Source organism: Schistocerca nitens, chromosome 12 (genome assembly GCF_023898315.1).
Source record: "Schistocerca nitens isolate TAMUIC-IGC-003100 chromosome 12, iqSchNite1.1, whole genome shotgun sequence".
In the NCBI taxonomy this organism is placed as follows: Eukaryota; Metazoa; Arthropoda; class Insecta; order Orthoptera; family Acrididae; genus Schistocerca; species Schistocerca nitens.
In genome coordinates, this window is record NC_064625.1 from 72,926,197 (window position 1) to 72,953,596 (window position 27,400).

Sequence of the window (27,400 nt, forward strand, 5' to 3'; positions counted from 1 at the left end):
TGAGATGTCCATCTTCTCGGGGGGTCGTCTGGGTGGTGTGACAAGACCCATCTTGACGTATTCTACGACCTTCCGTGAACAATTCTGCACATAGCTGTTGCACTGCCGAAACACTTCGTCCCCCTCACGAGTAGCAATTTCCCGGATGGATACATTACAGTCTTTCATGCCAATAATGCTCCCTTTTTCAAACTCACTGATTCGACGGTAAGGTTCGCCCATACGCCTGCGAGGAACCCTGCACGAATGCTCAATCCACACTGATCCATTATCTTCGGTTTACAGCGACAACGAAAGCCGCAGCTGGTGGAGCGCCGCGATATCGATGTTGATCTTGAGCCTGGGGATCGACATGGTTCAAATGCTAATCGCTTCTGCAGAATATATTAATGTACATGTCCTGTGCATATGAACGTTCTACCTCTAGTGTTTCGAGGTCTTCCGTTTTTTTCTGTATATGCGCCTCTACAGGGACTAAAGCAATATGGTACAGGCCATCTACACTTCTAGACGCATAAGGCATTTCGCATAGGCTCCTCTAACTGTGGGCTATGTTACTGCGGCATGGGGATATTAATGTCTACCAGAACAGCTGATATGTGTCTACGACAAAGTAAAAAATTACCTAGGCCTAATTTAGTTTTTCTTGGTAACACTTAAAACTGTGGTAAAATCGTGAAGGAAGAGAATCGACACGTTTGAGATTTTGTTACCGTATAAAAATGTTGAAAATTACTAATGAAGAGGTTCTCCGCAGAAAGTTGGAACATATGGAGAACAACGACAAACAGAAACAGAAGATGATGGAACACGTGTCAAGAAATCACGGAATAATTTCCATGGCACTAGAGGGAGCCATAGAGGATAGAAACTGTAGGGAAGATAGAGACAGGAATACATACCGGAAATAATTGGAGATGTAGGCTGCAAATGATTCTCTGAGATGGACACGCTGCATTTAGATGACGGATGAGTTAAAAAATTAAAAAAAAATCGAAACCTCATGAGCCTTGCTCATAGTTTGCTGGTACGCAAATTTTCTAACAAAAATATCATGTCTACCAGAACTGTATTTTACGAAAAATATTTCATGTTGTTAGGCTGCATCAAACTTTATCAGGACGACATAGAAAAAACGAAGTGTTTTATTGAAGCAAAATAAAAATCATTATTGAGGAAAACGCGATAACAAACGATTAGTAGCTTTTTTTAAATTTTGGTCTCCTACAAAATACCTCCTTCTGAGAGTTTATTTTTTTAATAACGTCAATCAACACGTTGAACAAGTGAAAAAACATCAGGCCCCCGTTTCTTCTCTGAAGATTGGCCTGCTCAGCAGTCGCAGAAGATTGCAGCTGATTATTTCTCAGTACGCTAAAAAAATTATCATGCACGTGATGTTCATTCAGGGATAACCTAAAGTCTAGTGTTAAAAAGAACCACATCTCATTGCAGATTACATTTCTAATCCACCCATTAATCTGCGAGAGCAGCTGAGATATCTCGTGATTACAACGCTATCGATAAGTGACGACGCACGTTCCAGCCTGCGGTACGGTACATATAGACACGTCCAGGAGAGCATCTTCACACTCGTCAACCCTGCAGACACAATGGCCGTCCGAGGTCTCATCGCTGCTGCCGCCTTCTTGGCCGTCTTCCAGGGTGAGTCTGTCATAGCACACTAACACTTCATATTACAACATCATGCCTCTGCTGAACGCGCATTATAAGTTCAACTGAACGTCTCTTTATTCACTGCTCTCTGTCGTATATCAGTTGACGATTGTGTTCCAGGCAGTGTGGATGTGGCATGTCTTACGTGAGGGTAGACCGTTCAGTGGAAGTGATATCGAGGAAACATCATCAAAGACATACCAGAATGAAAACTCCAAGCAAATCAGCTGAGTCTGAGCAATGCTTCTAATGAAATGCGACGAAACCAATACTGTGCCACGTCAAGTATCTGGCACTGTGTAATTAAGGGGCCTATCAGAATAAAGATGTAGCAAAACCTAATAGAGAGACGGCAAAAGTTTGAATTTAAGGGGGGGGGGGGTTGTGCTCGAGAAAGAAAATTTATTAACGTCTTCAAGATTATCTCATCCACCTCAGGTGGAAAACCCTGAGACAATGTGCCTTTCACAGAGGGAGAGTTTGGGATACGAATAGCAAAACAGCTTCAAAGGGCGTAGCGGGATAGTCGAAGTCAGCTATAAATAGCAGTGCGATACAGATAGTACCCTCAAAGACATTTCCGGTTGAGGGTCCCAAGAATTCTTTACGGAAACCCCTCCCAAAACTATAGCCCCATCAGATCCAATCTCAGCCTACTGGGATAATGGTTGGAATGAAGGGAGTTATAACGGCCCGCCCAACTCACATGGCCAGAGATGTAAACGGAATTATCAACTTGGACATACTCTGGGAAGACAACCATTTATCAGCCATGTGAGGAAAACTTGTCAGAGCAACATATAGCCAAATACTTGATCTATTTAACTGTGTATCTGCTGTAAGTGAGAGGCCTTGGATACAGAATAACTATCATAGATATCAGAAGTGACTGGACATGCCGCCCTGAATTTGTTTCCAGGCTCCAGCGCGGCAGCCGCCGTGGATGTCCTGCCCCAGGCGTTCGCCAACGCGACGGTCCCCCTGCCCATTCCAAAGCACAGCGTCTACTTCTCCATCAGCAACGCCACCGCCGTCAAACAGCAGGTGCAGAGCGCCTTGCAGGCCTACCTCGCCGACATGGGTATGACCGTGGACATGATGGCCGCCAGGACGCTCAGGCAGCTGTACCAGCAGGAGAGCAACTACTTCAAGCACTTTGAGTACCTCGCACTGCACCCTGAGCATCTGGTACCCACTTCGTACGACTCGGCACTGCCATACCTGGGCGCCCTCTACCGTCGGATGGTCGCCCTTGTAAAGGATGGAGCTTCAGCCACCAGCAGAGCTACCCCACAGGTATGTAGTAAAATGGTTGAGAGAAAGGACACATGTAAATTATAGACTCCCAGAAGTAGCCCTTTATCAGGAAACACATTCAATATTGGATAGGCAGCTGGAATTTCACAGCTACCTCCCATTGGGATAGATCTTGGCCATATAGTTTGAAATGCACTCATAGTGGCCATGTCCAACGCTGTCGACCCGATTTTTACCCACTGTTTACCTATTGTTTTCGGAAGTACAGCCAGGCATTCATTCTCAAACTCTATATTCAGTGTCACCTACTCTACCACCTAGTACAATCTTTACATGCAAAACAATCTTCTGCATTACTCCCCCATAATTTAAGACTAGAATATAACCACTCAACTTACGTCCTCCAAATTTCTCCTGTCCTTTCTCAGGTCAGGTGTTTTAGTGCATATCACACTACTGCTATCATCATGATCATCACCTCCATCTGCACATCCATCACCAAGTGCTTCTTGAAAGGAACAGATTCTAATATTGTCAACACCATCAATAAATTAAAACTTGTATTTTATAAATATATGTATATTTTATACTCGTTTTTGCTGATGTCTACTTATCCTCAACCTTGAGGGTTGAGTAAATGAAACGATGGTAAGGTCGTGCACGGATAGCCAAATGGTATGGCGACCACTCGCGACAATCTGGAAATCCGCGTTCGAGTCCCGGTGCTGCACAAAATTTCACTGCGTCATTCAATTCTACAGGTGATGGTAGTCCATATTCGCAACTGTGAATTCACTGATGTGTTTCATAACAGCTCTTGTCACTGCAGTGTCTGTTCCCTTGGACATGCATGCATGTCCAAAGGAAGTTGCATCGTAATCAGAACAACACAGACACTGCAATAATGTAAACATCGTAAAAATTAAAAGTTTGCAAAAGGTTGCGCAACACTACCCTTTAGTCTGCTACTGCCTAGCGTTATCAGAGCAAATTGGTTGGTATGGTCGGTATAAAATTTTGATGGGACACTTAACATCAATAAATATATATATATATATCAATAATACATTGTAGGCTACATTTGTGATGATACCCAATGACTGTAGGTTTCACGGAATCTGCGTCGAGTGGAGTATTCCGAATGGAGCCCAGAGGACTCCTATGTCAAGCTGCCTGAAGTGGTCGGCAATGGACTCTCGGAGCTGCGTTCCTGGGTCAACAACTTGATGGACACCGGCCTCTCAGCCGCCAACAGCCAATTGGCGGGCATAATGAAGAAGACGCGCGAAGAGGTGGGTAGCGGACAAATTCAAGCACTTGTGATTCACAGTAAACACAAAGCATATTACAGCAAGTCCTGAAACTGCTAAAAGCGTAACTGTTTTGTCTAGTAATGATTTCTGGACATTGGTACACACCACCCCACCTGTTGGTAAGGATACTGTAGTTATATATGAATGTATACTGGACAATGGTGCACACACCTTCCCACCTGGTAGTATGAATATTGTGTGTGTGTGTGTGTGTGTGTGTGTCAGAGAGAGAGAGAGAGAGAGAGAGAGAGAGAGAGAGACAAGACTTGCACCCTACCAATAACCGTGTTGTTTTTGCAGCAACTCATCCCACACGTGCAGAGTGCCCAGTTCAATGCGAGAAGGGCCAGTGGCTGGTACGAGGACAAGTTCCAGCAGTACTCCAGCCCAGAGGTCTACCAAGACTTCGTGGCTGCACGACAGGAACTTTGGGACCTCCAACTGGTCGCCTAACCATCAATGGAGTCTCATTATGTGTAAAATATGAATAAATACAGCATTCTTATAAAGTATGCCGCATAATGTTTTTACTGTCACCTTCCCTATGACCTGTCTGTCTAAATACCTCTCCGAAATAAACTCATGGCTATATTTAAAACACTTAAAAAAATTATTTGTCTATCAAAGTACGACTAGAAGGAACACACTCGTTTAATGCTTCCGTTAACACAAATTTTACACACATTTCAGAAAAAAAAATCCTTCTGTCTTGATCAGTGGCATACCATCACAAACAAAATAAGATTCTGTTGAAAATCAATGAGGTGATAAATGCGCTGGGATAATTTTAACCTGACCATCATGTATATGAGCTCTCAAGCAGCTGCACAACAATGAAACTATTATCGGTTCTCAAATTTTTGGAGCACAAGTGAGCAATATCTGCCGCTGTTGATGTGACACTTTTATATTGTTGAAATATTGGCTTTCCAGTAACTATGAGTGGTTTGAATACGGTGAGCGTTTAACGTAAGAGTATTGTGAGAAAATGGAAGATCAGGTGAAAATTATCATAGATGATATTTTTTTTTACGATGCCTCAGATTCCTTCATTCAACTTTAGAGATTGACTGCTTAGAATTCGTTTGAAAACTTCATCGTGCTCAAACTACCATTAGTGATGGATTTTGAGAAGATTGATAATAATCACTGGTTGTTCCGCAAGGCAGCGGCGCTACGTATCACATCTGTTCTGTCACAGTCGCCATAGCTAGAACGCGGTTTATGATCGCTGATGGTAGTGGTGACGTGGACAATGGAGGAGCAATCAGTCCATTTCTGTCTTCAATAACAGACGGGTTCAAAACGTGAACAGCTAGGCAGGAGCGAAGTCCAGAATGTGGTGAGTCATCCACTCCAAACGTGATCTTAGCGATCCGTGCTCACCGCCTCTTTGTCATGGGTATAATGCTGTCAAATGCTGCTACTTGCGCTGAGAGATGGCTTTCCAACCGTTTCGAAATTCTGATCATCCGATCTTGAAACTAGTATACGCTGAAAAAATTCGATTTTTGCACATCTTACAACCTGATAGCTTTGCTCGATCAAGGACTGAAATTATTGTCGTTGTTTATCACGGTTACTTCACTGCATCGATTAAAGTAAAACGGTGGATGAAACTTTGAAGAGTATTCACAGATAAAAATGCATTTCGTGAACTTTCGTATATTTGATTTTAGCTAGTACATTGCGGTATGTGAAATGAACTAGAGTCATTCAATAAATAAAGAGACAAATTAGTCTGAAGAAAAAAGCGTTTATTTTTACAATACAATGCTTGTCCTACTTTTCAACATTATCCCCTTGAACATTCATGCACCTGTTCCAACGGGTCACAAGCTTTTTTTTATTCCGGCTGCAATGAGATCTTTATCTTGATGTTTGAACCAATTTCGCACAAACTTCTACACGTCATCGTCCTGGAACCTCTCAACACGCAATGCTTCCTTCAGTGCACCAAACGAATGGAAATCACCAGGTGCTAAATCATGACTGTAAGGGGGATGAGGCGTTGTCTTGTTTGAGAATCACCTCTCTCCTCTGAGTTCCACGACGTCTCTCTCTCACGGCTGGCTTCAAATTGTTTAAAAGCAAATACGAGTAGTATTGGCTGTTCACTGTACGTTGCTCTTCGAGATAATCATAAAAAAACTGGACGTTCAGCATCCAAAAAGACCGTCAACATGGCTTTTCCTGCTGATGCTAGGTTTTGAATTTTTTCGTGACGTGTGAGTTGGTGTGCTTCCACTCCACGGCTTGTCTTTTTGATTCCGGGTCATGATAGTGAACCCAAGTTTGTAAAATGGCTCTGAGCACTATGGGACTTAACTGCTGAGGTCATCAGTCCCTAGAACTTAGAACTACTTAAACCTAACTAACCTAAGGACACCACACACACTCATGCCCGAGGCAGGATTCGAACCTGCGACCGTAGCGGTCGCGCGGTTCCAGACTGTAGCGCCTAGAACCGCTCGGCCACTTCGGCCGGCGAACTAAAGTTTGATCCCAAGTTAAAATTTTGTTGATGAAGTGCTCACCCTCACTTTTATAATGTTCCTTTACCTCTGTGCACGCTCTCAACCTTGTTTCCTTGTGTAGCCGCGTCAACTCCTTTGGGACCCATCTTGCGTGTGCTTTGCGGTACTTCAGCCTGTCACAGACACTGTTATGAAGTGCACCAGTACTAACTTGAACCTTATCAACTATCATTTCCACGGTCACACTTCGGTCGGCACGTATAATATCATCAATTCGACTATCAGATGAAGGAGTTGAAATTGCAACTGGTCAGCTAGAACGGTGTTCGTCAATCAATTAGTCGCTACCAACTTTGAAATGCTCTATCCACTTGTAAGAATTTGCACGATTCATACAACCTTCACCATAAACATTACACATTCTACAGTATATATTCACTGGCTGCTCGCTTTCAGCAAGTAAAAAACAAATAACAGAATGTTGTTCAACTACTGTGAACTTTTCAAGCTGAGTCGCCATATTGAAACGTATTTTTGGAGTTATAAACAAAACAATGTTGATACTCAGCTGATCAGGGCTCGTCCCAGTGATGCCAACTTAAAGCCACAGAGGTACCAAACTTGCCCTACTAACAGTTTTCCTCACACCAATTTGTCTCTCTAATTACTGAATGACCCTCCTAGGTAAGATATCGAAATTTTATTCAAAATTGAGAGCATGACGATATCTCATGTCGTTCTCGGGTTATTGTTTTTTCTATCTGGTGGACGGTCACACCCAATACACCATTTTCGCCTCTGTGCATGAGGAATTATGTGGTCATAACAATGGGCATCTTTCATAAACGGTTCATGGTATTAGAGCCAGATTCTTGCAACTGATGGCACGCAAAGAGGAGCATATGTTGTGTGACGAATAGTATAAACTTTTTTATTCCGTGAGGTGTGGAAGTAACTTGTCTGCAGCACTGAGTGGTCGGAGCTCAGGAAGCATACAGACATCAATAGCATTGTGAGAAAAACCCAAGCGGCTCGCGTATACACCTCCCCAGCACCTGCGGAGTGGTAGAGCTGGACATGTACACACGCCGACAGCAGTGAAACGGTTCCAGGTGGTAAGAGGAGCAATAGCTGGCGCTATTGTGGGGCTACATTTGTACTGTTGTGCACTTTGATATTTGGTGAGGTAGATATTATGAATGGCGTGTATCGGATGCTGCAGAGAATAGCGACAACTGGCAAACAATTGCGGGCCGCGATGTTTACAGTCTGATTCGTATCACTGGACGAGCCCACGTAACGTGGTAGCAGTTACAGTATTGACCACTCAGGGTGAGCCAGATTCAGCTGTCGTATGCAGCCCATGTGTGTCTTTCACTTTCTCTCCATATCGATACAACGGCTGCTCGACGAAGCGGCATCGCGACCACGTATTAAAACGTGACAACCAGCACGTGACTTGCCGTGGGGTAGATTCATCTCTAGGCGTGCTGAAGACTGCGGCATTTAGAGTGAACGTTTAGTCGTGAAAACGTTCTGCTCTCATCGAATTCTGCAAAATTTTGCCGAAGATAAATACACGACCGCGTATGTTGAGCAGAGGAAATGTGCAAAATATTCAGCTGAGGTAATACAGAATTTGTCTATCACATTGTAGAATGAGATGAACTTTTTAGATATTCGTAAGAGTCGACAACTAGGCAGGAATCAAGTGTTTGGGTGTTCCAAGCCTAATCAAAACGTACGGGGAAAAATAGTTCAAATGGCTCTGAGCATTATTAGACTTAAAATCTGAGGTCATCAGTCTCCTAGACTTAGAACTACTTAAACCTAACTAACCTAAGCGCATCACACACACCCATGCCCCAGGCAGGATTCGAACCTACGACCGTAGCAGCAGCGCGGTTCCGGACTTAAGCGCCTAGAACCGCTCGGCAACAGAGGCCGGCATGTCGAAACACCTCTTTGAAATAAATTCATAGTCACATTTACAGTAGGTAAAAAAATGATTGGTCTAAGTAGGTGTAAATAGAATAACACAGTCATTTAACGCTTTCATTGTTAAAACCCATTTTACAGACATTTTAAAAAATCCGAAACTTTCTTCTGTCGTATTCAGTGGGGTATCACTAACGAAAAACGTTTCAGTTGAAAATCAATGAGGCGAGAAATTTTCTGGGCTCGTTTTATGCTCACCATCAGCTCACAAGCAGCTGCCCAACCATGAGACTATTATACGTTCCAAATTATGGTTGCACAAACGAGCATTGATGTGACACATTTATATTGTTATAAATTTCGATGTTTGTTATTGTTGAAATAATAGTGCTTCAGAAGCTGTTAGTAGTTTGTTTATGGTAAGCGTTTAACGTAATAGTATTGTGAGAAAATAGAAGATAACGTAAAATTTATTGCAGATGGTATTTTTCATCTTATCTCGAATTCCTTCATTCAACTTTAGCTCATCAGCGCTCCTCGAAATTGACTGCTTACAATTCGTTTGCAGAATTTCATCGAGCTCACGCACCCATTTTGTGGAGGTTGATAATAATCGCTGGTTGGTCCCGTAGAGTAAATATCTCTGGAGTGAGCATTGCGTTCTGCGCATGTTGTCAACATTAAACCAGGATTGTCACGTATTTTCGGGACTTCTTCGCTGTGCGTGTACTTTCTGCAGCGTTTGAAGTTTATAATATCAAGAGTTTTTGTTATGTTTCACCCTTTGTTGATAGTGTAATAGCGATGGTCAATTACTGTTGTTGCTACGGATGCAAAGAAAAATATCTGAAAGGAGAGATAGTAACTTTCCTGGGTACCTACCGTGTAGCTCTAATTAAAGTTATCATATTAGTAAGAGACACTGTATATGTTTAAAAATTTCGAGACGCATTATAATTAAGGCTTGATTCTGTAGACCTATTTTTCTACGATTTTATGACTATAACATATATTACGGCTCGAACAAAAGCTTACAAACAATCGCTTCCTCTCGTAAATTTGCTAGTGGAACAGGAAAGGGAATGGTTAGTTGTTTCAGTAAATACTATCCGCCATGCATTTATCAGTGACTTGTCGATTATGTATATAGATTACTCAGTCTATTATTTATATAATAAACTGGGAGAAAGTGCGTAAAATGCGTTAAATAAATACTTCAAACTGCCACCAGTAAGAAAAATCGTGCTTTAGGTCGCAAAAACGAGAAAATAAATACGCAGAAATAGCAGAAAAAAAGGACGAATTAGCAGGGATATAATCGCTAATGTGTGGCAAATTCGGTGTTTTTCGGACACTTGTAAAAGCACCAGCGTACTGTCAAGTCGTTTTGCAAGACTATGGCTGCAAAAATGTTCGTCAGGCTCTGTAATACTATAAAGTGCCGTATCATACCGAAAACAACCACGCCCGCATCTCGTGGTCGTGCGGTAGCGTTCTCGCTTCCCACGCCCGGGTTCCCGGGTTCGATTCCCGGCGGGGTCAGGGATTTTCTCTGCCTCGTGATGACTGGGTGTTGTGTGATGTCCTTAGGTTAGTTAGGTTTAAGTAGTTCTACGTTCTAGAGAACTGATGACCATAGATGTTAAGTCCCATAGTGCTCAGAGCCATTTGAACCATTTTTTGTGAACGCTCACTCCAGAGATATTTACTCTATGGTTGGTCCACAGGACAGCGATGCTGTATATCACAGCGATCCCGTCATAGCTGGCATAGGCAGAACGTGGTTTATGATCAATGATGCTGGAGGTGACGTGCATAATGGAGGAACAATCAGCCCATTTCTGTCGTCAATAAAAGACGAGTTCAAAAAGTGCACAGCTGAGCAGGAACGAAGTCCAGAATGTGGTAAGTCATCCACTCCAAACGTGATCTTTGCGGTACGTGCTTTCCGCATCTCGTCATCGGTATATTGCTGTCAATTGCTGCAACTTGCGCTGAGAGATGGCTTTCCAGCCGGTACGAAATTCGGATCATCCCATCTTGAAACTAGTATACGCTGAAAAAATTTAGTTTTTGCACAACTTACAACCTGATAGCTTTGCTCGATGAAGAACTGAAATTATTTTCGATATTTAGCACAGTTACTTCGTTGCATAGAATGAAGTAAAACACTACACAAAATTTTAGAGTATTCAGAGATAAAAATGGAGTTCGTGAACTTTACGTACATTTCATTTTAGCTAGTACATTGCGGTATGTGAAATGTACTAGTCATTCAATAAATAAAGAGACAAATTAGTCTGAAGAAAAAAGCGTTTATTTTTACAATACAATGCTTTTCCTACTTTTCAACATTATCAAATGGTTCAAATGGCTCTGAGCACTATGGGACTCAACTGCTAAGGTCATTAGTCCCCTAGAACTTAGAACTAGTTAAACCTAACTAACCTAAGGACATCACACACATCCATGCCCGTGGCAGGATTCGAACCTGCGACCGTAGCGGTCTCGCGGTTCCAGACTGCAGAGCCAGAACCGCGCGGCCACTTCGGCCGGCTCAACATTATCTCCTTGAACATTTAGGCACTTGTTCCAACGAGCGACAAGCTTTTTTATTCAGGCTGCAAAGAGCTCTTTATCTTGATGTTTGAACCAATTTCCCACAAACTTTTCACGTCCTCGTCCTGGAACCTGTACCCACGTAATGCTTCCTTCAGTGCACCAAATGAGTGGAAATCACCACGTGCTATATCATGACTGTAAGGGAGATGAGGCAGTACTTCCCAGGCCATTTCAGGAGTTAGTTGAGCAATTTGACCATGCGCGTTGTCTTGCTGGAGAATCACTACTCTCATCTGAGACCCACGACGTCTCTCTCTCACGGCTGACTTCACATTGTTGAAAGGCAAGTTCGAGAAGTACTGGCTGTTCATTGTCTGCTGCTCTTCCAGATAAATTCAAAAAAGTGGACCTTCAGCTTCCCAAAACATCGTGAACATGGCTTTTCCTGCTGATGCTTGGGTTTTGAACTTTTTCTTGACGGGTGAGTTGGTGTGCTTCCATTGAATTGTTTGTCTTTTTCAGTCTGGGTCATAATAGTGAACCAACGTTTCACCCCAAGCCAAAATTTTGTTGAGTAAGTGCTCATATTCTCTTTCATAACGTTCCTTTAACTCTGTGCACACTCCCAACCTTTTTTCCTTGTGTAACCGCGTCAACTCCTTTTAGACCCATCTAGCACGTGCTTTGCGGTACTTCAGCCTGTTACAGATAATGTTATGAAGTGTATCAGTACTAACTTGAACCTTATGAACTATCATTTTCACAATCACACGGCGGTCAGCACGAAAATCACATCAATTCGAGTTTCAAGTGAGGGAGTTGAACTGGTAAGCTACAACAGTGTTCGTCAGTCACTGAGTCGCGACCATTTATTAACTGCTCTAGCCACTCGTAAAATTTTGCATCATTCACAGAACGTTCACCATAAACTTTACACATTCTACAGTATATATTCACTGGCTTCTCGCCTTCCGCAAGTAAAAAAACGAAGAACAGAATGTTGTTCAACTAATGTGGACGTTTCAAGCAGAGTCGCCAAATTGAAACGTATTTTTGAAGCTATTAACAAAACAATGTTGATTCATCAGCTGATCAGGGCTCGTCCCAGTGATGCCAATTTAAAGTCATAGAGGTACCAAACTTGCCCTACTAACAGTTTTCCTCGCACCAATTTGTCTCTCTAATTACTGAATGACACTGTTAGGTAAGATATCGAAATTTTATTCAAAATTGAGAGCATGACGATATCTCATGTCGTTCTCGGGTTATTGGTTTCTCTATCTGGTGGACAACCAAACTTAATTCACTCATTTCCACCTCTGTGCGTCAGGAATTATGTGGTCATAACAATGGGCATCTTTCATAAACGGTTCATGATATTAGAGCCAGATTCTTGCAATTGATGGCACGCAAAGAGGAGCATATGTTGTGTGACGAATAGTATAAACTTTTTTATTCCGTGAGGTATCGAAGTATGGAAGTAACTTGTCTGCAGTACTGAGTGGTCGGAGCTCAGGAAGCATACAGACATCAATAGCATTGTGAGAAAACCCAAACGGCTCGCGTATACATCTCCCCAGCACCTGGGGAGTGGTAGAGCTGGACATGTACACACGCCGACAGCAGTGAAACGGTTCCAGGTGGTAAGAGGAGCAATAACTGGCGCTATTGTGGGGCTACATTTGTACTGTTGTGCACTTTGATATTTGGTGAGGTAGATACTATGAATGGCGTGTATCGGATGCTACAGAGAATAGCGACAACTGGCAAACAATTGCGGGCCGCGATGTTTACAGTCTGATTCGTATCACTGGACGAGCCCACGTAACGTAGTAGCAGTTACAGTATTGACCGCTCAGGGGGAGCCAGATTCAGCTGTCGTATGCAGCCCATGTGCGTCTTTCACTTTCTCTCCAATTGATACAACGGCTGGTCGACGAAGCGGCATCGCGATCACGTATTAAAACGTGAGAACCAGCACGTGACTTGCCGTGGGGTAGATTCATCTTTAGGCGTGCTGAAGACTGCGGCATTTAGAGTGAACGTTTAGTCGTGAAAACGTTCTGCTCTCATTGAATTCTGCAAAATTTTGCCGAAGATAAATACGCGATTGCGAATGTTGAGCAGAGGAAATGTGCAAAATATTCAGCTGAGGTAATACAGAATTTGTCTATCACATTGTAGAACGAGTTGAACATTTTAGATCTTCGTAAGAGACGACAGCTAGGCAGGAATCAAGTGTTTGAGTCTGTCAAGACTAATCAAAACGAACGAGAAAAAATGGTTGAAATGGCTCTGACCACTATGGGACTTAACATCTGAGGTCATCAGTCCCCTAGACTTAGAACTACTTAAATATAACTAATCTAAGGCCGTCACACACACCCATGTCCGAGGCAGAATTCGAACCTGCGACCGTAGCAGCAGCGCGGTTCCGGACTAAAGCGCCTAGAACCGCTCGCCCATAACGGCCGGCAAAACGAACGATAGTGAAGCATTCATGAAATACAGTGAACCGATTATTTACATTACAAGCCACGACCAGTTCATTAGAGGGTTGAGACCAGTTAATGTTCAACGCTGTGCAACAATTTCAAAGCCCTAAGTATTTTACGATATCAGGAAAACAACAGAAAGTGTCGTGTCTTTCTTCTTCAACTGCCGCAAAGAACAGCAAAAACGATCAATTAAAGTGCTTCACAGGAGAAGTAAACACCTGCAAGACATAACTGGATGTCATGTAATGTTGTACATACAGACAACATCAGAGGGCTGGGAACAACTGGCCGGTTAAAACCGATACTTCTATTTTATTTCTGAATAACTGGTATTTTTCGGCATATGTTTGGTTTTGGCTATAGCAGATTTTTTTATTTTTTACTAATAACCGAGTGAAAACCCGAAAACAACTAGCCATATCAGCAGGACTAAAGATTTCAGTTTTTAAATAAATCTCTTTTACAGAACGAGTAATTTTTGTTCGTAAAACTTCCATTGCTTTGAAATGTCACGTTATTAGGTAGTGTGGGGTAAGACATCAGTGGTATTTTAATAACAATACCGACGGGAAGGAGGAACAAATACGTGGAGTAACAACTGGTACAGCATTGTTGAAGCAGTAACGTACCCATTACCATGTGGTGTAGCCTATTAGATAGTAAGCGTGTGCATAAAGTGAGCGAGACTTGCCCCATCTGCTGTATATGCTTGTTTCATTTGTCGGGCATCAGTTGTATCAGAGCGTGGCACCATTCCTAAAGTATTTATGGAGTGTGCTATCAACGAAAAGCCATGCTCGACTTGCGACAGTATATAAGGATAAAACTTAACAATTCATTCGCAGTTTACAATAAAAATAAGCGGTACCGGATCTGTTGCCTGTGTATACATAGTATGTCTTCATCTGCTAGCAGCCCTTGGAAACGGACATATTAACACGAAAATAAAGTTCTTAAATCCCCAGTTCTCCACCCTTCAGCGCTGGCTATTCGTACTGCCCGATTGTGTTATGATCCTCGATTACAACGTGATTTCTGAGCAGCGTTTATAAATAGGAGAATACTATTGATTTTATTTTTTGCGGTGTTACACTACTTATCGATTTCGAGGAAAGCTGAAAATGGTGGATGAGACTATATTCTCTTTCACTGTATTTACCCATTTAATTAAATATTTTGATTCTATGTGTCTTGAAAGGAATAAAAATTTTTGAGTCTTTGTTCGAGTTCAACGTTACGGGAAATAATAGGAATAAAAAAACTGAAATCGGTTATTTCAGAAATTTGTTATTCCGAGCGGTTTTAAGACTCAGGTTAAACTGGCGTTAAAAAAAAAAACAACTATATATCCGAAAACCAGTTGTTTCAGCGTTAACCGTCGTCCCTATAACATTAGTGGTCATGAAAATGAATAGACTTGGCAGGTGGGGAGAATGGCCAGCAGCTGCGATAGTGATATTCGCTCTTAGTGCAGTTGCCTGGCCTGGTAGGACGTATAAAGGACGTGAACAGCGATACATATTGACTGATCACTGTGAGGAACACAGAAATGACATTTAGTCTTTGGAGACAGCGTCATCAGTGCCTGACAAGAGTCTGAAGGAGACCTCTCTGTGAGTGTCACTTTGGATGGCTCGTCTGATCGTACGTTATCGAGATGTGTGGGGCATTCAAATATGACAGTGGCCCGATGCTTGACTGCATGGAATTATATTGCCAGATGCTGACCATCACTTGGGAGAAACCCCGTGTCATGCACCAAGCACATCATACGCCTTCACATCGGTGCCTGCCATCTGATATCAAGTAATGCTCTCCCTGGAACATTCTGTGTCATCTCGCACAGCGATCCATGTGCAGGATGCACTTAACATCAGAACACAAACGGTTGCGTTTGGTATGGTGCCGTGTGCGATAAGAATGATGATGAAAGTTGCTGCACTGTGTTGAGCTGTAAATAACAGACATGGACTCCCTCGGTGACGAACGTCTATGCGTATGGCGGCGACATAGGGAAAGGTCGCATTCGTCGCTGGTTAAGAGAGTCGCTGCAGACTTAATTTGCTGCTGACGCCATGGTGTGGGACGCCATCGGGTATTAATTCATGTCACAGCTGGTAATGATTGAGGGAACTCTCATGGCATTACGTGTCCTCATGTTATCTGTCATGCGACAGTATTGTAGTGCCAGTTTTCAGTAGGACAATGCGCATCTGGACATGGCCCCTGTGTCTTGTTTCTGCCTGCGTGATGCTGTGGTACTCCTTCTGGGCCAGCAAGACCCTCAGATATGTGCCTCATAGAGCATGTCTGGGACTTGGAAACCATCCCAGTGTCAGGATCCAAGATATCGACGACCACTTGCAACAGTTGGAGAGTAGATCGCTACCGAACTGGTGCATGAATCGACGCCAGAGAAGATCCAACGTCATTCTGATGATTGGGCTCATACCGCCAAGTTGTTTGTAAATTTCTCTGGATATGGTAGTCACTTGAATAGCATAGCATACTCTGCCCCCTCCCCCAATCACCAATCCGTGTTGTTTCATTTCGTTTCTTCCTCCCATATAGGTGCTTCACTTTTTTGTGAGGGAGTATGGATATCAGAGGTGGGCGATTAAACTACTTTCCAGTTCAGCAGCAGTCCAAGTGATAGCTTATGTAGCTGCTGTTCACCGCTGCCTTACTCGATGCAGTCTGCTGCCTCTTCCGTCTAACAGCGTCAAAGTCTGGTGGCCAAGCCGCGCTCTGGGCAAAACCCTTATCTCGATTTGGTAAGATTTGTCGACACTCGTATCTCCATTGACTCCAGTTGAGCAAAACCCCAAAATCTTTTCGATGTTGAACATGTGATTTTCCGTTACGTTACGCTCTGCCACTGCATATTGAGCTCCCTGTCCCACTCTTACGTTGCGTATGCGTTCACTGCAACTTAGGTGGAGGCAGCGCAGCGTTTCTCCTACGTTAGAGTTTCCACAGTCGCACAGATTGCGGTAGTCTCCAGGTGTACGAAAGCTGAGGCCATCTTTCACTCTATCCACAAAGTTACTTATTTTCGTTGGTGGCCGAAATACGTACTCGACAACACTCTCATACAGAGCTAGGAGCGAGGTCGGTCTGTACGGAGGACGATCAAATGCGACCCAGTGAAATTCCTGTAAGAGTTGTTTGGACACATTCGCTGTGTGAGGTCTGGCATTATCGTGGAAAAAAACAACACCTTTTGACAGTTACCCTCGGCGCTTGTTCTGTATTGCGCGGCGCAATTTCGTAATGGTCTCACAGTAACCATGTGCATTGATTGTTTGGCCTCGTGGTAAGAAATCAATCAGAAAAATGCCTTTTCTGTCCCAAAAAACGGTGCACATGACTTTTCGATGTGTCAAGATTTGCTTAGGCTTAACCTTCGCTGGGACTGAAGTGTGTCTCCATTCCATTGACTACTTTTTATTTTCAGGGGTGTCGTACGATACCCAAGTTTCATCCTCCATGACTATACGAGAAAGAAAACTACTATCGCCTTCTTCATTGTAGCGAGCCCCCACCTGAAGCGCACTACCCATCCGTTGTTTTTTGTGTTGTTCAGTAAGAATTGTTGAAATCCCAACGTGTGCAAAGTTTTCGAAATTTCAGTTTTTCAGTAACTATTTTATGAACTCGTCATTTGGGGAACTTCCATAGCAAGGGCACCAAGTGTAAACTTACGGTTGTGCTTAATCTTCTCTTCAACTGTGTGAACCAGTTCATCAGTAACCACACACGGGCGTCCACTTTGTTCTCCATCGTGCACTTGATCATGTCCTTCAATGAACAGTCTAACCATTGAATCACTCATAGCATTTTATCCGTAAACCTCGCAGATTTGACGATGAATTTCCTTTGGTTTAACTGTATCTGCATTTAGAAAATGACTCACACATCTGATTTCACACGTGGCGGCATTTTCGATTACGGCTTACATTAGAAAGAAACACTACAAAGCACCATGTCGGCAGCAGCGATCTGAAAATGGCGCACGTGTCTTCTCCTTGAGTCAGAGTAACTGCCGCGCATGCTCGGAAATGCGATCGTAGCACTGCCACGGTCAGAAATAGAAACGGAATTTACTTTGTGGACGATCCTCGTATAAGGAGAAAATTTAAGACTCAACAGTTCACTCATAGTTTACAACAAAAATATGCAGTACCTGGTCAGTTACCTGTGTATACATGCTATGCCTTCATCTACTAGTAGCCCTTAAAAACGGACATACTGACACGGAAAATACAGTTCTCATATCCTCAGTTCTCGCACTTTAGCGCTGACTGTTAGTACGGCCCGAATAGCTGTATGATTTTCGACTACAACATGAGAGTTTCAAAAAATTGAAATTAATAGGAAAATACTGAGTTTTTTTTCTCTTTTTTTTTGCAGTGTTCACGACTTACCACTTTTCGAGAAAAGCTGCAAATAGTGGATGGGCTATGTTTCCTTTTATTTCCTTATTTAATTTAACATTTTGATTCTTTGTATCTTGAAAGCGAAGAAATCAAAAATTTTTAGTACTTGTTCGATTTGTACGTTATTATGGGAAATAGTAGGAATAAAGGAAAACAGACATCGTTTACTTCAGAAACCGGTTATTTTGAGAGGTTTTAAGACTCAGGTTAAGCTGGCGTTGGCGTTGAAAAAAAAATTATATAGCTGAAAACCGGTTGTTTCAGAGACAACCATCATCCCTTCAACACCAGCAGTCGTGTGAACGAATAGATCAGGGAGAATTGCCAGAAGTTGCATTGGAGATATTCGCCTTCACCACAGTTACGAGGCCTGCTGTGGCGCACAGGTCGCGTCAGATGTTGACTGATCACTGTGAAGAACACGGCCATGCACTGCAGTCGGCCAACTTCACTGACATCGATTTGTTGTAGAATCATGGATCATATTCTGTGTTCAGACATAATGACCTTTCTAGACTCTGAGAAGCTGATCTGGAGAAACCAGCACGGTTTTAGGAAACAGCGGTCATGCGAGACACAGCTGGCCCTCTTTGTGCATGATATACAACGGGCTCTAGATACCGGCTCCCAGGTTGATGCCATATTTCTCAACTTTCGAAAGGCGTTCGACACAGTTCCGCACTGTCGATTGCTACAAAAAGTGCACGCTCACGGTCTATCCGATGACATATGCGGTTGGATAGAAAGTTTTCTAACAGACAAGAAGCAGTATGTCGTTCTGAGCGGGGTGACTTCAACAGAAACAAGCGTAACTTCAGGTGTGCCCCTGCTCAGCGTAATAGGTCCTCTGCTTTTTACGATTTACATAAACGATCTGGTTGATGGTATTGACAGTGGCCTTTGACTGTTTGCCGATGATGCTGTAGTGTACAGGAAAGTAGAATCACACGACAATTGTGAACAAATCCATAAGGATTTGCAGAAAATAAATGCGTGGTGTAATGACTGGCAGTTATCTCTCAATATTAGTAAGTGTAACTTACTGCGCATAACAAGGCGAAAATCCCCATTAATGTACGAGTACTAAATAAATGCCCAGTCTTTGGAAGCAGTAACGTCCGTCAAGTATCTGGGTGTGACAATTCGAAATGATCTCAAATGGAATGATCAGATTATGTAAGTAACGGGTAAGGCGAACTATAGATTGCGGTTTATTGGTAGAATCCTGAAGCGATGCAGTCCTTCGACAAAGGAAATAGCTTACAATACATTAGTTCGTCCAGTCTTGGAGTATTGTTCGTCTATATGGGACCCTTACCAGTTGGGTCTGATTCAAGAGATTGAGAAGGTCCAAAGAAGAGCGGCAAGATTCGTGACTGGTACATTTAGTCATCGCGAGAGCGTTACAAATCTCATAGAAAGTTTGAAGTGGGACACACTTGCAGATAGGCGGCGCGCTAAACAGAAGGGGCTGTTCACTAAATTCCGAAATCCGATCTTCACCGAGAATGTAGAGCATATAATATTAACAAAAACTTTCAAATCACGCAGTGATCACCATTCAAAGATAAGGGCAATTGAAGGCGTTCAGACAGTCGTTCATCCCTCGCACGATCCGCAAGTGGAGAGGGGGGGGGGGGGGGGGGAGATATGACTTTGGTGCGAATTGTGCCCTCCGCCACACACCGCATGGTGGCTAGCGGAGTACATATGTAAATGCAGATATCAGCAACTGGCGGAGTTTGGAAGTGTCCTCATTGTGAGTATCCATTTGGCTGGCTTGCCTAATGGTACATTATCCATATCCGTGGGGCATTCAGATGTGGGAACTTGAAGGCAGACACTCTCGTCGTCGTGGTTGCTATGGACCATGCCTGACTAACGCATGGGAGAATCACCATACTGTGCACCACGCACATTGTAACCCTTCACAGCCGCCATCTGATATCATTTAATGCTCTCCCTGCAACGTTCTGAGTCATACCGCGCCGTTGGTCAGCGACTAACAGCAGCTGGACTAGGGACTTAGCATCCCATGTGTAGGATGATGTTGACACCACAACACGAACGGCTGCATTTGGAATGGTGTCGTGACTGGGAGGAATTAGGGGCTGACGTAAGGTATCACAGTGTGTTGAGGATGACTTGTGGTTATGCACTACTCTGGATTTATGTCATCACTGGATGTGGCGGCTACTTGGGAAGAGGTCGCATTCGTCCATTGCTTAAGAGAACCACAGCAGCATTAGTTTGCTCCTGACGTCATGGTGTGGCGCGCCATCGGGTATCGTTTCAGGTCACAGCTGGTAGTGAGAGGGAACTCTGGAGGCATCCGGCATCCTCGTGTGGTACGACGCATGCGACAGCATGGTGGTGCCATTTTTCAGCAGGGCAATGCTCGGCCACACATGGCACCTGTTTCTGTTTTCTGCCTCTGTGATCCTTAGGCACACCTTGTGAGCCAGCAAGACTGGGAATCGGACGCCAGCTTTACCCCAGTGACAGGATCCAGGATATTGAGGACCACCTACCACAGTTGGGGGATAGCTTGCTATAGGGGAGGATACACGAGTTGAGTCAAATGAAAACCTTAAATATTTTTTTCTATATTATTTATTATGCAGAAGTGGAACAAAGCTGTATCACTTTTCAACATAATCTCCCCCACGCTCCATGCAAGTCCTCCAGCTCTTACAAAGTGCATAAATTCCTTTGTAAAAAATTCTTTTGGTAGTCCGCGCGACCACTCATGCACCACGTGGCGTACCTCTTCATCAGAACGGAACTTCTTTCCTCCCATTGCGTCTTTGAGTTGTCCAAACTTATGGAAATCACTTAGGGCAAGGTCTGGTGAGTATGGTGGATGAGGATGACACTCAAAATGCAGGTCTGTGATTGTTGCAACTGTTATACGGGCAGTGTGGAGCCTTGCATTCTCATGTTGCAAAAGGACACCTGCTGACAGCAATCTACGTCGCTTTGATTTGACTGCAGGCCGCAGATGATTTCTTAGGAGATCTGTGTATGATGCACTGGTGACAGTGGTCCCTCTAGGCATGTAAGGCTCTAAAATGACGCCTTTTTCGTCCCGAAAGAGAGTCTGCATAACCTTCTCTGATGACGGTTCGGTTCGAAAGCTTTGGATTGGTGATGAGGAATCGCGCCATTCCTTGCTCGCTCTCTTCGTTTCCGGTTGGTGGAAGTAAACCCAGATTTCTTCCTCAGTAACTATTATTGCAAGGAAGCCATCACCTTCTCGTTTAAAGAGCCGAAGAAATTCTTCACAAGCATCAACACGTCGTTCCCTCGTTTCAGGAGTCAGCTGCCGTGGCACCCATCTTGCACACACTTTGTGAAACTGGAGCACATCATTCACAATGTGGTACGCTGACCCATGACTAATCTGTAAACATGGTGCAGTGTCATTCAGTGTCACTCGGTGGTTTTCCTTCACTATGGCTTCAACTGCTGCAATGTTCTGTGGAGTCACAACTCACTATGCCTGACCTGGACGAGGAGCATCTTCCAATAAAGTCACACCATTTGCGAACTTCCTACTCCGTTCGTAGACTTGCTGCTGTGACAAATATGCATCACCGTGCTGAACCTTCATTCGTCGATGAATTTCAATAGGTTTCACGCCTTCACTACGCAAAAACCGAATAACAGAACGCAGTTCTTCCCTGTTGCAAGTCGCAAGTGGGGCGGCCATCTTTATACTGATACTGCGACGGTATGTGTGCATCTGCACTATGCTGCCACCTACAGGCAATTCTGCACGCTGTTTCTAGCACGCTTAACAACTTACACGATAACGGCGCGAAATTTCGATTTGTTATTACAAATTTAAGGTTTTCATTTAACTCACCCTCGTACAATGGGTTTATAACACCCTTCCGATCTGAATCTGTGAATGAATCCAGGCCAAAGGGGAAGTAACCTATATTGATAAGTGGCCTCACACTGCCAAGGTCTTTATTAATTTGGCTTCAAATTGTTACCACTGCAGTATAACAAATATTACCCCCCCACCCCCTGCCCTCCAGTACGTGAAGCTTCATTTCGTTTCTTCGCCCGCTGTGTGTATTTAACATTTTGGTTAGGTGGTGAAGATATTGGAGTTGGGTGATAGGATGGAGCTGCTGCTCCGCTGATTATTTACGTAACTGGTAACTAGCGTCTGCTATCCAGCATTGCCTCAGGCAACGCAGTCTGCTGCCTCTTATTTTGTCACATGCTACTTGCAGAGCTTCGCTGAGGGCAAAGACTCGACCGATAACATTTGTTGCACCTCCTGCCCCGATCTCCTCCAGCTGCGCAGGTGACCGACGTCTTTTTGATGATGAACTTCAAATGGTTCAAATGGCTCTGAGCACTATGGGACTCAACTGCTGAGGTTATTAGTCCCCTAGAACTTAGAACTAGTTAAACCTAACTAACCTAAGGACATCACAAACATCCATGCCCGAGGCAGGATTCGAACCTGCGACCGTAGCGGTCTTGCGGTTCCAGACTACAGCGCCTTTAACCGCACGGCCACTTCGGCCGGCCTGATGAACTTCTCCTTTTCCATTAAGCACTGCTTGGCTACTGCATACGCAGTTTACACAGACTACGCGAAGGAACTTGCCCCCGTTCTTGCAGCGGTGTACCGTTGGTCTCTAGAAGAGCGTAGCGTTCCAAAAGATTGGAAAAGGGCACAGGTCATCTCCGCTTTCTAGAAGGGACGTCGAACAGATGTGCAGAACTGTAGACCTATATATGTAACGTCGATCAGATGTAGAATTTTGGAACACGTATTATGTTCGGGTATAATGATTTTTCTGAAGACTAGAAATGATACAGTTCCCCACAGTCGTTTAATGAACAAAGTAAGAGCATATGGACTATCAGACCAATTGTGTGATAACAGAACGCAGCATGTCATTCTCAATGGAAAGAAGTAAGAGTGATTTCAGGTGTGCCGCTGGGGAGTGTCGTAGGACCGTTGCTATTCACAATAAGCATAAATGACCTTGTGGATAGCATCGAAAGTTCACTGAGGCTTTTTGCGGATGATGCTGTAGTATATCGAGAAGTTGTAACAATGGAAAATTGTACTGAAATGCAGGAGGATCTGCAACGAATTGACGCATGGTGCAGGGAATGGCAATTTAATCTTAATTTAGACAAGTGTAATGTGCTGCGAATACATTAAAAGAAAGATCCTTTATCATTTAGCTACAATATAGCAGGTCAGCAACTGGAAGCAGTTAATTCCATAAATTATCTGGGAGTAGACATTAGGAGTGATCTAATATGGAATGACCATATAAAATTAAGCATCGGTAAAGCAGATGCCAGGCAGAGATTCATTGGAAGAATCCTAAGGAAACGCAGTCCGAAAACAAAGGAAGTAGGTTACAGTACACTTGTTCGCCCACTGCTTGAATACTGCTCACTGGTGTGGGATCCGTACCAGATAGGATTGATAGAAGAGATAGAGAAGGTCCAATGGAGAGCAGCGCGCTTCGTTACAGGATGATTTATTAATCGCGAAAACGTTAGGAGATGATAGATAAACTCCAGTGGAAGACTCTGCAAGAGAGACGCTCAGTAGCTCGGTACGGGCTTTTGTTGAAGTTTCGAGAACATACCTTCACCGAGGAATTAAGCAATATATTTCTCCCTCCTACGTATATCTCGCGAAGAGACCATGAGGATAAAATCAGAGAGATCAGAGCCCACACAGAGTCATACTGACAATCTTTCTTTCCACAAACAATACGAGACTGGAATATAAGGGAGAACCGATAGAGGTAGTCAAGTACCCTCCGCCACACACCGTCAGGTGGCTTGCGGAGTATAGAGGTAGATGTAGATGTACATTTATTTTTCTGCATCGGTCTTACGGAGCATGTATATCTGGTGTGAGTTACGGAGACACAGAGGTATTTTTGTCCGATTTCATTATTCAGAAAGTATGTGATAGGCCCCAGGTGCACGAAGTCCGAGGTCTTTTTTTCCGGTACAAAGAGAGTCCCTTTTTTTTACAGGTGTTAGAAAGATGGGCCCAATAACTCTCATAGACGGAGCTAGGCCAGTTCTTGTGGAACGTATGGCAAAAAAGCAAATCTTCTGTTCCCTTTCAGTATTTTCTCCTTCTTTGATCATGATGTTGCCTCTGCGTCTCCTCAGCTCATCCTTAGAAGGCCGCAGAAATGGAGAAACTAGAATCGTGAAGTACATCAATCGTCTGAGAAAGCTGTCGATTTCCGTACAGTTAACAGCTGTTTGAGATCATTCAGAGTTGTGTTTATTATACAGCGGGTTTGGAGATTCCCGTTACAAACTTCTAGGGTTTGTACAGGGGAGACAGTATACAATATTTTGGATAGGATCGCATGTCTGTCACAGCAGTCTGAAAACGTGCACAGAATATGAAAGATGAGTAACAGCGAAACAGGGTACCACTTACTGGACGAAGTGTTTCTACTATCTTATAAACAAAATACTACATGGCTGGGGGAGGGAAGAGAATACAGAGTGCGTACTGTCACACGCAAAGAGGGAATTCCTGGCCAGATGAAGTCTGATTGTATCAAATACAGGTCTTAACTGCGGGAATAAGGTAAGTTTCGAGTGCAGCACTCTATGGAAGTGACTGTAGAATTCTGGTAAAACCGGAAATGAAGGGAATAGAGGAGTTTGATATGTAGTGCCACAAAACGATAAGTTAAGGAATGAAGAGATTGTACGCATTATCTACAAAGGAAGGAACATGTGGAAAACACGGACAAGAAGAAGGGACAGGAAGATAGGACACGTGTTAATAGAGAAAAACTTCCACGGAAATAGAGGGAGCTGTAGAGGGCAAAAACTTGAAAAGATGACGGCGGTAAAATAACAGATATTCGAACACACACGGAGACGTACCATCAATCCTAGTGGAAGTTCTTCGTTCTTCCGGATCGGGAAGGCGACTGATGATACAAATAACGAAAAAACCCTACCTCATGACACCACGTTGAAGAGCATACACTCCTGATGTATACAATCGATGAGAACTAGAACTATATATGTTCTACGATACATTGGTCAAGGAATGAATATAATCTTCTGGTCCATGATGGACCTCAAGATGGCATAAGTACTGCTCCTAAACTAGGAGCTTGAAATAAATTTCTTTGATCATAAGGCTGTGGTGGTTCTTTCTTTTTTATTTACCATCAGTCCTTCCCGCGCCCCATTCCCGACTGGAAAATGAAATGGAGTAATGGCAGTAGTACACCAAATAAACCCCACCATGTTCCACAAGGTGGCTGGTAGTGTACAGACTTAGATGTAGTTGTAGCATGCAGTTGTAAACCCTCCTTCCAGCATAGGTCAAGGTTCCAGTCTTGGACCAGAAGGTTTAAAATCCGTCAAGAATTTTCATTGGAGCAAAAACCCCACTGCAGGGTGAAAGTTTCAGCATAAAAGTGGTTCTCTTTTATATAAATTTTGAACATAAGTGGTCTCGAAGGGGTCGCTTAAACTTCATCTTGCATGAGCTATGGTAAGGATAACGTACTGGAATTTGCTTGATATCTTTTCTTGAGCCAGTCAGATTTTCTGGATGAAACTATTTGTTTTAGAAGAATCGGTGTACTTCAGTGATCAAGGACTTTAATTTCTCCATCTTTTCATATCTGGTTCCAATGGTAATTCTGTCAGTTGGAAGTTTCATCAATGACTTTGGTATCTGTTATAAAATATATATTGTCATGTCCATATTGGTTTTGACAAACAGCGTTAATTTCCACGTAAATGTAGGATCTGCGTATGTGACAAGAGATTATTAAGATGTCATCAAAACGTAGAACTTGTGAGTGGACGATGCTCGACAATATCTACATACAGATACGAGAAAACTTTTCGTATTTAATGGCCTCGTTTTACACCTAAAGAGTAAGGTTCAGAATAACCTCTTGTTATCAGGTAGTGCTAAATTACGTCAATCGTCAGTTTTTGGAGATTCCAGTTAATTATTTAGCAGAATGGTAATCTAAAAAAAATATCACGCATGTGATGGTAGTTCAGGGATTACCTACAGCTGTTGCCTAATTTTGATCTCAGGTAAACAGCCAAGAATAATTGAAAAAACAAATCTCATTGCAGATTACGTTTCGAGTGCGATTTTGTAATCCCCACTTTAATCTGCAGGAGCAGATCTGACATCTCGTGATTACAACAACGCTATCGATATGCGATGACGCACGTTCCAGCCTGTGTTACGGTACATATAGACACGTCCAGGAGAGCATCTTCACACTCGTCAACCCTGCAGACACAATGGCCGTCCGAGCTCTCATCGCTGCTGCCGCCTTCTTGGCCGTCTTCCAGGGTGAGTCTGACATAGCACACTAACAATTACTATTGTAACATAATGTCTGTGCTGAACACTCATTATCAGTTTAGGGGAACATCTAGTTATTCACTACACTCTATCGTATATAAGTTGACGATTATATTCCAGCCAGTGTGAATGTGGCATGTCTTAGGTAGGGGCAACTGTGATCTGGATGTGGTATGTAAGAACCATCATCACAGACTGAATGGAAGCACCAAGCAGACCAGCTATCGCCGAGCACTGCCTCGAATGTATTGGGAGGAGGCCAATACTGTGACTGAAACGCAAAGTTTTTGACACATCTTAGTTAAGGGGTCTATCAAAATAAAGATGTAGGAACCTAATAAACGGGGCCAGATGTTTCACTTTAGGTGGGGCTTGTGGGTGAGAAAACTTATTAAGTAGTCTGTGGCTATCTTATGCACCAGCCAGAAAAGCCTGAGAGAAGATTTTAGGGAATCACAGTGTGGAATACAAGAAGCAAAATGGTACAAATAGGTGTAGTGAGCGACGGGAGTCGAACTCGGATATAAATAATGGTGTGACACAGCACTTCACAGTTTCTATCCCTTAGTCATAACTGAGAACTTCAAGAATTTTGTATGGAAACCTGTTTGCAAGTATTGCAATTATTGAACCCTGTCTGCCCCAAGCTCAATCTAATGGAATATTGGTTGGAAAGAAAGAAGTTTAAAAAAGCGTGCTCAAATCTCTTGGACAGAGAAATAAAGACATAAAAGAAGTTTAAGAAAATGTTTGGTTGGTGTACACGCCACAGCTGATCTCACAGTGTTTGAGAACGACGATGGTTCGGTCATCAGGTTATAGTACGTTTAAATGGAATCAACAACTGGGATGTACTCTGGAA

The 27,400-nt window shown here is 43.3% G+C and overlaps 2 protein-coding genes across 3 annotated transcripts in view; both read left to right on the forward strand.

The window, feature by feature from the left end:
• The first annotated feature begins 1,603 nt into the window (after positions 1-1,603).
• LOC126215261 (uncharacterized) lies at positions 1,604-4,759 on the forward strand. Its single transcript, XM_049941942.1, has 4 exons — positions 1,604-1,665; positions 2,597-2,973; positions 4,041-4,226; positions 4,548-4,759. Exons 1-4 carry the CDS (start codon positions 1,614-1,616, stop codon positions 4,698-4,700), a joined length of 768 nt encoding a protein of 255 aa, XP_049797899.1. The 5' UTR covers positions 1,604-1,613; the 3' UTR covers positions 4,701-4,759.
• A 21,705-nt stretch (positions 4,760-26,464) lies between these two features.
• LOC126215260 (uncharacterized) overlaps positions 26,465-27,400 on the forward strand; it is a 40,459-nt gene continuing 39,523 nt past the window's right edge. Inside the window, exon 1 of one of the 2 annotated variants that reach the window (XM_049941940.1) lies at positions 26,465-26,526. In XM_049941940.1, the coding sequence (XP_049797897.1) occupies positions 26,475-26,526 (52 nt within the window). In that variant the 5' untranslated portion in view covers positions 26,465-26,474. The remainder of the gene's footprint in view (positions 26,527-27,400) is intronic. The other variant, XM_049941941.1, reaches the window with a different exon arrangement.